General features: G+C 34.0%; 1 protein-coding gene across 2 annotated transcripts; it reads left to right on the top strand.

Annotated features, from left to right (window-relative positions):
- The first annotated feature begins 8 nt into the window (after positions 1–8).
- On the top strand, positions 9–12,483 carry LOC139690285 (ATP-dependent DNA helicase Q1-like). Of its 2 annotated transcripts, XM_071587645.1 has the most exons (13): positions 9–135; positions 234–274; positions 354–527; positions 643–822; positions 946–1,076; positions 1,545–1,719; positions 1,819–1,985; positions 4,155–4,385; positions 4,998–5,099; positions 7,548–7,702; positions 7,790–7,968; positions 8,513–8,695; positions 12,092–12,483. In XM_071587645.1, exons 2-13 carry the CDS (start codon positions 244–246, stop codon positions 12,415–12,417), a joined length of 2,034 nt encoding a protein of 677 aa, XP_071443746.1. In that variant the 5' UTR covers positions 9–135; positions 234–243; the 3' UTR covers positions 12,418–12,483. The 2 variants fall into 2 exon arrangements, with proteins under 2 accessions (XP_071443746.1, XP_071443745.1); XM_071587644.1 differs by having other exon boundaries at positions 9–274.

The following is a 12,483-nucleotide window of genomic DNA, read 5'->3' as shown; positions in this document are numbered from 1 at the left end:
TACCCTAATATGTTTTGACACTTTATCAAATGGTAAAATATGAGACACTATGGGAAAACATTAACTTTTTATTCGATGACCCCGGAAAAACAGTAGATTTCTCACATCCTTGGATTGTGCATTTAGTCTGGCCAGGTAAAGAGACGAGACGGAGTTCATCTCGCCCAGCGTATATGCAATGAAGGATTAACCCCATTTTAAATCAACTTTCCATTTCTGTATTTTTGTTTAAGGGGCGTTGAAATGACTTCAAAAGAAAATCATAAGAATGAAGGTTTGCTTTCGTTATGTCGAAATTTATTATATAGGGTTCGTTGTCGATTTCCATTATACCTTTTACGATTTTCTTTAAGATGATGAAGAGGCTGAGCTGAAAAAGATTGAAATAGAACTTAAAAGTATTTTGTCGAAGCTAGTCACTTTAAATGAAAGAAAAGAATATTTATTAAAACGAAAAGAAAAATTGGAGGATATAGCTCTCCTAAAAAAGAGCGAGAAACTATCAAGTCGTAACTGGGACTCAACCGGTATGTGACTATTAATTTGTTGTGCCGTGTTTTTCAATCAAAAACTTGGGTACAAATAGAATAAAACTCCGACGTTTTATTTAATTTTCTTGACCCTATGAATACTTCTATTTAGATTTCCCATGGTATGGAAAGGCAAAAGAAATCCTTAAAAATGTTTTCAAAATTGATGAATTTAGACCATTCCAACTTCCTACCATAAACGCTTGTATGTCTGGCGAAGATGTTATTTTGATAATGCCTACAGGAGGAGGTAAAAGTCTTTGCTATCAACTACCGGCATTACTTGGAAAAGGTTAAGTGAAGACTGAAGGTTTGGTACTTTAGCTAATCAAGACGATGAAGTACCTATGCAAATGCCATTGTGCTATTTTTATTTGATTGTTAAATAACTTTATGGTGCATTTTATGTTAACAGGTTTCACGCTAGTTGTTTCACCATTAGTTTCTTTGATGGAGGACCAGCTCTTGGCTTTGAAAAAACTTGGAGTATCTGCTGCAATTTTGTCTGCCAATTCCCCTAAAGAGGAATCATTTTCAATACAAAAGGTGTGTTGTTTGGTGAATAATATCATGACCTGGAAATTCTTATATGCATTTAAAGATAATGCGCCTTATCAGTAAGGTTTAACCTCCCTTGATAACTCTAAACATTGGTATTTCGAAAGAAAAGTTTTTTGAAAGAAATACTCACTTAGGGCAACATTGAAATATTAGTCACTGAAAACATTTCAGCTAAAGTTTCAACACTTCAATGAAAAAATTGAAAAGAATTGATGATGCTCTCCTAGCTATTGCATTTCATGCTGTATAAGCAAGGGTGATGTATTTGTGGTCCATTTAATGAATATGACTGCCTTGACCTTCCCTCTTCCTCCTTGTCTAATGGCTGGAAAATAATGGTGAAATATTTTTTATTAATTGATCTGTTATTTGTAATGCATAATATAAATACTAAAATCATTTATTCATCATTGTTTCAGTTATGTACTTAGAAATAATGTTTTGTTTTTATAGGCCATGGTTGACAAGTTTTCAAGTCTCCGTCTTTTGTATGTTACTCCAGAAAAGCTTGCCAAAAGTAAGAGGTTTATGGCAAAGTTGCAGAAAGCGTATGAAATGGGCCGCCTTTTCAGAGTTGCAATAGATGAGGTACATTGCTGCTCCCACTGGGGCCATGATTTCCGACCAGGTTAGTTGAAATGTTATAAGGTATATTTACCTGACTGAATGAGGTAATAATGCTGAATCAAAGGTTCCTTCTAATGTGTTTTGTTGTATTATATTGCAGATTATAATTTCCTGGGGGTGCTTAAGTCCATTTTTAATGACATTCCAATCATTGGATTAACTGCTACGTCAACTACTAAAGTTACAATTGATGTGCAAAAAATATTAGGCATTCAAGGTTGTTTGGTGCTTAAGGCATCATTTAATAGGCCAAATCTTTTCTATGAGGTAAATTTTGCATACAATAATTTCAGTAAAATGCATAGAATTTTATTAGGGTTTTAAATGTGATTGCAAATGCATATGCATGAGGGCTTTTATGGATGTCACTTTTTTAGCGATTATTACTCCATTTGCATTTATTCTTCCTATTATTTGTTTTGGATCGTTATATAAGTATGAATTGGATATTTGGAGGCATATTTTGTGGAAGCAATTCGCACTGAAAAATAAGCACTTTATTCTTCCACCTACATTTTGTTATTCATGATCTAGGATTTGACTTACAAAGTCATGATGATAATAACACTTTGTATTTTTATACATTTATTTTTTATGCATAAATATTAAGAATCACTGGATTAAAAGCTGAGGGTGAACAAAAGGGTGGGAACTGTTGAGGAAAAGTGGGCAGATCTTAAAATCAGCAGAGAAAACTATTGGAATAGTAAACACTAAGAGAATTAAGAAGTCATAGATCTCAGGAGAGATGGTTAGAATGATGGAGGAGATAAAGAAATGGAATATTGCTAACATGGGAATGGGGAGAAGATATACAGAGGACTGAATAGTTTATTTAGTCAAGAAACCAATAGGGCCAAGGAAACATAATCTAATGACCAGGTGTGAGGATATGGAGAAATATCATAGGCAGGTAAATATGAAAGTGCTATAAAAGGAGGAAATATAATTTCCAGGACATTGCAAAAGAAAAACAATCCTGGGGTAATGTGATAACCCAGCATAGTCATGAATGAGGTACTGGAAGAGATTTGGGTGGAAATTATTTTATTGCTTGGACTCGTGTTCCCATCCCAGTAGTTCTGCACGTAGAGTTCTAATTGTTTTCCCTGCTGAATAATTTATTTAATGGAACAACATCTATTCATAATTGTGAGTGCAAGAATACAGATACTAGGAAGAAAAATATGGTAGTTTCTCATTGTCTTTAACATTACACTTCTGTGGTCAATTCTCTGAACTTGACTTGCCCGCAGGTTTATTTGTTGATCCTGGACCAATCTTGCTGTGGGCCAAAATAGTGTTCTCATGAACTTGCTCTCATCATTGATTCAGTTTTCCATAGTATAAAGCCATATTTTTGCCTCATGCCAAAATAATTTTACAATGAATCGTTATGATTATCAGTAGGCTACTGTTAAGCCAAGCTTTTTATCAACCCAGGTACTAAAAATTGCTACTCTTCCTAGCTCAATCTAAATTTTACTAATGATTTACATCATTACAAACAATTAACCCCGCTCAGTCCAATTTATCTCTACAGGCTTTCTACCTCCATTCTGTCTTCATTTTCTAAGCAGTTATTGAAGGACCATTTATCCCTGAATCCCTGGGCATTTTTTACATATACCAATGACTAATTTGGTGTTTTACTCAAGTTTACATTGGGATTAAACCATTTCTACTGCAGAACTCAATTGCCCTCTCTCAATGAACAAATCAATCAATTTACTTGATCACTGTGTTCACTCCTTGTTCCTAAACCATAGTCCATAACCTAAGGATGAATTTTTTGTTCTTTCTAAATGATAACATATAATTCCTCTTAGCCACCCGTTTGGTATTAGTTTTTTGTTCAAAATTTTGTTAAATAGATTGATTTAGCCTCTTGGATATTCTTTTCTCTGATTGATCCTATCATTGAATTTTTCTCTCATATTCTCTGTTAAGTTATTTCCTTAACAAACATTGAGATATCACATTGAAGTATTACAATTTTATCTTTTTTCATGATCTCTTTTAGTTTTTATTTAGAATTCTTAGATTCTGCTTCAAGTTTGATATTGTTTGGGGCATGTTTGCTTAAAATGTGATCAAAACTGAGTGATTAAGTTTGGGAGACACTTTCAAATTTTTATAATCAATCAGCAAATATCATATGTGTAAATATATCATGTATCTTTAGAGAACTGAATTCACAAACCAATTGCCGGCAAGTTGTACTGTACTGTTTTATTGGAAGTCTACCATACTTACTAATTTATTTAAAGGTATTTGAAAACCTAAATTAAATTCCTAAAAGTTCAAAAATATTAGTAAATTGAAAAGCCTTATTTCATTTTTATTTCTTTGTTGTTCTCTGTTAATATTTTAAATTTTATCTCATCACAAAGTAGGAAATATAGTGTTTTTCTTATGAGTAGTGTGCTTTTACAGGTACGCCCAAAGCCTTCCTCCCAGAAAGAGTGCATTGATGAGCTAGAGAAGTTGCTGAAAAACCGCTATCAAGGGAAATCTGGGATTGTGTATACCACCTCAATAAAAGATACAGAGGAATTAATGATGGAACTTAGGTCGCGGGGCCTCCGTTTAGGCTGTTACCATGCCACTCTTGATGCAGAGTTACGGTCTAAAGTGCATAAAAAATGGATTTCAGGAGAATATCAAGTAATTATGCCATCATAGGTTACTAGATTAAAGTGTGTATCTGAATCATATCATCTATTTTAATGTGAATACTCCTTTCATTTGACTAAAAATCAAAAGATTCATTGTTCGTAAGCCAAGGCATTTTTCTTGTCAATTCATTATGTGCATATTTATTGGAACTTTTTTCATACTATCCATTGTTAAAAGAATTAAGTCTATATTGTGTTCAAAGTATTGGAAACAAAATTGATTTTATAAATTTTGCAAAGCATTGCACCTCATAGTAAAAGCATGGTCTTGCCTGATAACTTCATTAAGATCTATGTTAAATTGAAAAGAATAATTAATTGAAATTAATGAAACATTTGATGTAAAAAGTGATGACTTTAGTCAAAAAAATTCTTCATAGCATTTTTAGTTGATGGTGTATTGCATGAATTAAAAATCTGTTTAACCAAATGTAACATTAGAGTTTTGAAGATCTTGAAAAATTGGAGTTATGTAATGTTAAACTCGAATTTGAAGCCATGCAACATTTTTTCTCTTTGAATTAAGTTTGAAAAGGGGGAAGCTGAAATGCTTGTGGTACTAATTTTAGAATTCATTGGAAATATATTTGTTTTATTTTAGGCTGTGGTGGCCACCATTGCATTTGGGCTCGGCATAGATAAGCCAGATGTACGGTTTGTTATTCATCACTCCATCTCCAAGTCTATGGAAAACTTTTACCAGGTATGTTTCAAGTTTACAAATTTCATCAATTATTCATAGGGTCAGATTTCATATTGCGTATTAAAGGTAAATTAACTCCATTACATACCCCTAGGTGGTAGGAGTGTTCCAATTTACCACACTCATATGCAGATGTTATGTGTTATTGAATTGTTATAGAAAATGAGTTGCATTTGAGTAAACTGTTATTTATGTGGTTTAATGTTTAAGTAATAGGTATTATTGATTGGTAGAAATGACATTATGCTATTAATTTATGCCAGTACACTTTATGTTCACAACTATGAGTTGACATTATTAGTGGTATTATGTTTTGCAACATTATTTGAAAATTTACTTATTCGGACGGCATACAGCATTGAGATTTTTCAACTCCTTTGAGTATGCTTGAAAATTGTCTTAAAAGATTTCAACCTGATGGCCTTCATGAGGAAGTACTATAGCATGTGAAGTTCAACCATTCAAGATAGGGAACTAGTTTTATTCCCTGTGTCATCTTGATTTTCAAGAGAAAATGGGCACTCAGAAAATCACATTGATTGGTTTTAGCCAGCAATGTCCAAAAAAATGACATAGAATTGAACCAAGGACACAATGGCTCCTAGCTGAATCCATTAGGTGTCAATGCTACCTAAATAAAAAAAGGTTAGTTAACTCTTTTAGGAGGAAAATATTTGTGTTTACTAACTATAAATGTTTACTAACCTCCAATTATATACCTGCCACTGAATTCAGATTTCAATTATTCCAAATGAATGTTTCAAGGAAAATTGAATATTTTTATTAAACAATGAGAAACCAATAACTATACCAATGGATAAAGAAGAACTCTCTATGATATTCATTCAAGAAGAACAAAGTGAACTCAATCTTTCATATGTAACTGCAATTTTAAGTAAAAGTAATTTTGGTTTGCGCACACTTGAAGAAAGCAAATGAATTCATTAATATCAGGGTTAGATTCACTGATTCTGCTACAGATATACTGGTGAACAGATCACACACATTGAATGGCATAAGGGTGCACTTTTTGAGATATTATATTTATGAGATCACTTGAGTTCTTGACTCCAAATGTCAGGGAGAACTTTGAAAAATGACATAATAATATGTTCACTCTATGAACTAATAGGTGATTGGGAGCTGACACATTTGACTCAACAGGTCATATGGGAATGGTAGGTTTGTGGATCTTCAGGAGACATAAATTGTCACAAAAGGGGGTTCATTTGGCTTAATTTGAACTATCCACTTGGAAGGAAAATCACTGAGTACAAGCAGATTGATTGTTTGCATTTCTTTTGGATGGAAAATCACTTAGCATGAGGAGATTGATTGCTGAAATTTTCTCTAGAATTTTGACATGGGGTCATTAGGAAGTTCACCTATGTTGTTGGTTTTTAAGAATCTTTACATTTAGTGGTGTAAATGTTTTTTGTTCTATGATGAAACAACATTTTACACGATACCAAAATAAAACCTACTTACAAATAAATTTAGCATGTGAAATTCTCACATCAGGGTAGGGTGGCCAGTTCCTTTCTGGTGTGCCACGTATGGTTTCTCGAGTAGATAGGTTCCTCAAAAAATGACACTGTTTTGGTGAAGCTGAGGGTGCCTAGAGGTGTCCTCAGGGATCATGCTAGCTGCTCATACTGGAAACCCTGGGTTTCATGCTGGTTTTGGTTGGACATGAGTTGGTATTGAAAATTTGAAAACAAATGGTTGGTTGGTTTGAACAAAATCTGAGAGGGTGCTGCCAGGTTGTTGAATTCACATTAAAAGAGACATGTAGAATTAGTGACAGGAATTACCATTTGGGGATTATTTTTGGATGGTCAATACCCTAAGAGATGTCCCATGTTTTGACTCCCTATTGTATTCATTCAAGTAAAGCTTAGTAAACTCAGTCCTCCATGCATAGCTGAAGTCCTCTTTCTTCCCTACCTTTCATTTACAGGAGGGACAGAGGGGCAGAAGGAGAAAACAAAATGGAATAGTTTTTTGCTACATAAGCTTGTAGCATAAGAATCAACGACATGTCTATAACTGAGGGTTGTTTATTCATATTAATAATTATTTTTTCATTATAATTCTCCATATGGGCCCAAAAATAGACTGAAGTTCCAGTTAAACTTTTGTTAAGAAAAATGGATTATAGGGAGATGTTGTCTGTGCAAAATAATATGATTGGATATAGTTATATAAAAAAATATGAATACTTATTGTTTGCTGCTGTTCAAGGTTTCAGAAATTATCACTCATGATGGATTCTTCTCTGATATATTAATACTTATTCCTTCAAGCAAACTATGCATAATCTTGCAATCAAAAGTTTTTATGTTTTATGAATGAATTCTCAAGATAGTTATGAATAACTTTCTAATATCACCTTTACAATGCAGTTTGTAAGTCTTTAAGGAATGAGTTCTCATTTATTTCCTTTAGGAAAGTGGCAGGGCAGGAAGAGATGGCCTTCCAGCTGACTGCATTGTGTTTTACCGATTGGCTGATGTATTTCGCCTGAGCACAATGGTTTTTACTCAGCAAACTGGAATTGAAAATCTTTATGGCATGGTGGATTACTCTTTGGATGTTAGCAGGTTTTTACAAAATGTTTGAACAATTAGTCATTTGGCAAAGCCAAAAATTATGGTAATAATTTAATTCATGTTCTCTCCTTGCAATAGATGTCGGCGAAGCATCATAGCATCTCACTTTGGAGAGCAGTGGGAGAGTACTGATTGCAACAAAATGTGTGATCATTGTCTTGCTCCTTGCATTCCTCGTAAAGTAAATATTGCTTCTTATTGCCGAACACTGTATAAAGTAATTTCCAATGCTGCTGGTTTGGATGTAAAAGTTACAGGCAAGTCACATATTCTACTATGTCCATCTTTTTTTCAAGACACTTGAATATATTTATGTTTTTACAGTACTATTTAAGTAAAATAAATGAATTAAAAATGTAAAAAGGATAATCACGTATTAAAAACAAATTTGTACAAATCTATGAGCACCAATCAATTAGTTATTAAGTTTGATCAACCAATCACTTATATTGAACCATAGTAAGATCACTGTGCCTAGCTTTACTACTCGAGTTGGGCAACATATCTAGAAATTTTAGCCCATCACTTTATGTCTTTCTTAACCTAACCTGAAGGTTGTCCAGACTATTTTTATGTTGAATGGCAAAACTGGGTGCTAGTGCTGAATATAATGGTGTTTACTGTAGTATAAATAGTTGCGATAATATAAAATTGATGGGTGAAATACTAGTCGGCTTAGTAATGAGTGAACTATGCCTCATTTATCAAACCCACCTTCTGGTTGATAACTGTGTTTATGGTTTCATTCATAGTAAAGAAAAAATGATGAAGTATATGTTTGTAATATTGTAAAATTTCCAGCACAAAAGTTAGTGGATGCTTGGCTGGGAAAAGGAGCTACAAATCTTCGCCTTAAAGGAGTTTCACCACCGGCTATACCTCGAGAACAAGCTGAGGCAATAGTGGCATACCTTCTTATGGAGGGATATTTTCAAGAGGACTTCCACTTCACAGCTTATAGTACAATTAGTTACATTAAAAGAGGTGTGTTCTCTTGATTTTTCTGTTATTTAAACGAATTTATTGTCAATCTATGTATTTTTTTATTAGGTTTACCGGTTAAGGTAGGATTTGGATGGACTCAACTACAAAATAAATATTTTATTTCTCCTAACCAAACGCAACCCAGCATTCTGCTCTAAAACAGGCCCCTCTTCATCTCTGTATACTTCTTTCCTCCCTTCATCCTGTCCAACAACCCTATCCTGTTCCTGCCCTTTCCTCGTTTGCCTAACATTTTCCCCTCTATTACAGTCTTCAGCATCCCACTGCCGACCAATACGTCCGTCAACCATTTTTCCTACCTCCTTCTCATTTTTCCCAAGAAAACCCTCTCCTTGCCCACCATCCTAGTACTTCTTCATTTGTTTTCCTTTCAGTGCATTTCACCATATCTATTCTTCTTCACACCCACATTTCAAAAGCCTCCATTCTACATATAACCTCCTGCTTCTGTGACCACATTTCCGCACCGTACGTAACTCTGCTCCATATCAAAGTTTTGACGAACCTTTTCTTAACATCCTTACTCAACGTCCCTATCATCAACTCCCTCCTCCTTGTGAAAGCCTCTTTGCCTTATGCAATTCTTTTCCTTACGTCCCTTCTACTTTGACTGTGTTGGTCCAAAACACTTCTGAGATACGTAAACTGTTCTACCTGCTCTAGTTTTTGCCCTTCTATTTTAATGTTTAGCTAAGCCTTTTATTTTCTGTAAAATCGCATAACCTTTGTTTTAATAATATAGATTCTCTTCCCATATCTGTTGCACTGAATTTCCAATTCATTAAGCAATACTTGCAACCCCTGGTCTTACTTACAAATTAGAGCTTGGTCATCAACAAACCTAACTGATTTTACAAATTCCCCTCCAAATTTCTTTCCTACCTCCAGTTCTTCCCATGCCTCTTTAATCATTTCCTCCACATACACGTTGCACAGCACCCATGATAATGGACAACCCTGCCTTACACCTTTTCCTAATACTGCCCATCCCGTCTCTTTGTCCCCCACTTGAGCCTGGGCAGTCTGAGACATGTACAGCTTGCGGATTAGCCTTCTGTCCCTCCAATCTATTCCTATTTTCTCAATATTTTCATTAGTTTATCCCAATTCACTCTATCTGTCGGAATTTACGAAACAGGCAAATACGTCCTGATTGTATTCTATTCTCTTGATTAGTGATATCATACCTGCAATGTCATCGCACATGCCTCTCTCCTTCCTAAACCCTAACTGGTAATTCCTGAAGTGATAGTTTGCCCTGCTTTCCAACCTTTTGTTGCTGATTCTGAGAACCTCTTTAGCTGCGTGGGAAATCAAACTTATTGTTTTGTAGTCCTCACGTGATATAGCCTTTACCTTTTTGGAATAATCTGTGTATATATACTATATATATAACTTTAATGTTTAGAAAATCTTTTGGCTAGAATGACTGCATAACACTCAATGGGAAATAATGGGTTTGAAGTTTCTGCTCTAATTATTATACCCTTTTTTATATGATGAATAAATGTAATTTGCACATGATAGATAACTTTTTCACTGAAGAAATTAGTGATGTTGGTTTTTTTTACAAATTAGTTCCAAGTCAACTAAGTATCATTTGACTTGTTGGAAAGTTCACATTGTTATTGTTGAATTATTGAGTAGGTTTTGGATGGACAAAGCCTGAACACCACTACATATCTAATCCTTGCCTAAAAAGATTCAACTTGCTGCCCAACACTTAAACAAACCCTTCCTCAATTCTTCATTCTTTTTAACTCCATTTAATCCATCCAAAATGCCTATTTTTTGCCTTCCCCTTCTTTGCTTGCATAGGATTCTCCCCTCTATAACAGTCTTTTAACATCCTATCCCCAATAAAAATACACTGCATCTATCTTTCCTGTCTCCTTTGGATTTTTCCCAGGAACACTGTTTATAATTTAATGTTTATTTTTTATTGTAGAGACCAATTCATTAAAAGACACTTCAAATTGTTGAAACTGTACTTGAACTAAAGGGCTCAAAAAATGCTGCTTTGGAATTCCACTGTACCTATCAGAGGAATTCTTACTTTTAACAACCATAATTTTCCTAATCAAATGTCTCTAGGATTTTCTCTATCCTCTCCTGAGATTAAATTTACTCTTATTCTTTTTCATAGAGTTGATTTCAGTGGAGATAACTGGTCCATGCTCTCCCAGAACCCTTGGAATTCCATCCATAATTTCTTAATAAGGGGTTCAATGTTATTTGTTTATTGCAGGACACAATTCCCATAATTTTTCCTGTATTTTTAAAATTAAATATCAGAATCAGGGGCCACAGCACTAAACACCGAGAGAAAAAGAGCCGAAATCCTTCAAAAAACAAATAATCCTGGAGTAAAAACAGGAGTTTCGTGATCTGATTCAGTGATTTAATTTTCAGAAACAATTTTCATTCACTGGCATTCTTTTATGCTCACTTATTGTTTCCAATGACCATCTATTAATTTTCCATATTGTTGAAGCTAGGGATGGAAACCTGTATCTCGTATTGATATTCTAATCCTGGGTTCTTTCTTTGATCTGCTAAAAAAGCTATTGAAACCAGCAAGAAACATAAATAATAAATGTGTACACTGTTTTGATTGGACAGGAATATTGTGAAAGAACAGTCTATAATTTATTAGTAGTGTGTGAATGGAACATGTTCATAGTGTTCACATAATTTTACCATTAATCCTTCTGTGTTCCCCTAACATCACAGCTGCTCATATGTTTGGCTGATTAATTTATCTGTGGACCTAAGTCCTTCAACTCTCTGGTCTGAGCTGATGTTTCAAAAGTGCAAAAGGTTTTGCAACTGTATCATCTTTGGTAACATGCCGGAGAACTGTTGACAAATGAGCTTTTGTGCTCATGTACATAGCTTCATCGATTATTGTAGCAATAAAATATATTTTTGGATTGTTTTTTATTTCGCTAATCATTAGTTCGCCTACATAAGATATAAAGTCTTTCTCTATTTCTCCTGAGAAATCACAAAATATTGTACTTATTCATTTGAAGATACTCTTTTAATGAAATTACACATCTAGGCAAATCATTTAAGTACTCAATATTTCCTCTGTTTGAAGAGGAAGCAGTTATTTCATGCTCACAAATAGCTAGGTCTTATTTTCATTGGTAGTTGATTTCATACTAACTTGCCTGATTATGTCTTTTTTTCATGTGTTATCATTGAGCCTTTCAATTGAAATTCCGTGTTGATCACAGATAATTCATAACTGTGGTTTTTCCCAAATGAAAGTAAACAAAAATTTAAAACTTCTCAATTTAAATTTGTAACACCAATATGCAGATTAAGGTGATTAAAAAATATTTCTTGTAACTCTTTCATTCCATTTAGGTCCAAAGGCTGTAGAAGCTTTAACAGAAGGCCATCAAATCATGATGGAGTTTCCTGGAAAGAAAATTATCAAGGAAGATTCAACTGCTACTCCCTCCAAAGAAATTTCTTCTACTAAATCGTCAGAACGTAATTCCCAAAAAAATGTTGCTTCTACATCTTTGGCAGTTGCTAATGTTCATACTAATCCTAAGCCAAAATCAGAAACAAAAAGTCAATGCTCTAAAGTGAAACCCAGTGATGAAATAATTGTATCATCTGATGAAGAAGTGACTCCCACTATAAAGAAGAGGAAAATTGTAATTATTGATGATGACTCTGATTAAGGCAAATATTTATTCATATGTGATTTTTTTAACTCTGTGGTTAGAAAAAATAAATAATTATTTCTT

Source organism: Hetaerina americana, unplaced genomic scaffold (genome assembly GCF_022747635.1).
Source record: "Hetaerina americana unplaced genomic scaffold, ioHetAmer1.1.p SCAF_3, whole genome shotgun sequence".
Lineage (NCBI taxonomy): Eukaryota > Metazoa > Arthropoda > Insecta > Odonata > Calopterygidae > Hetaerina > Hetaerina americana.
The sequence above is the reverse complement of the archived record's forward strand: the minus strand, read 5'-3'. Positions and strand labels throughout refer to the sequence as shown.

Bases quoted from the DNA above. Each gene is read 5' to 3' on its own strand.
- LOC139690285 (XM_071587645.1), top strand. From the start codon at position 244: ATGACTTCAAAAGAAAATCATAAGAATGAAG. The intron at 1,077-1,544 runs GTGTGTTGTTTG...TTGTTTTTATAG, and splicing joins AATCATTTTCAATACAAAAG to GCCATGGTTGACAAGTTTTC. The intron at 7,703-7,789 runs GTTTTTACAAAA...TCCTTGCAATAG, and splicing joins TACTCTTTGGATGTTAGCAG to ATGTCGGCGAAGCATCATAG.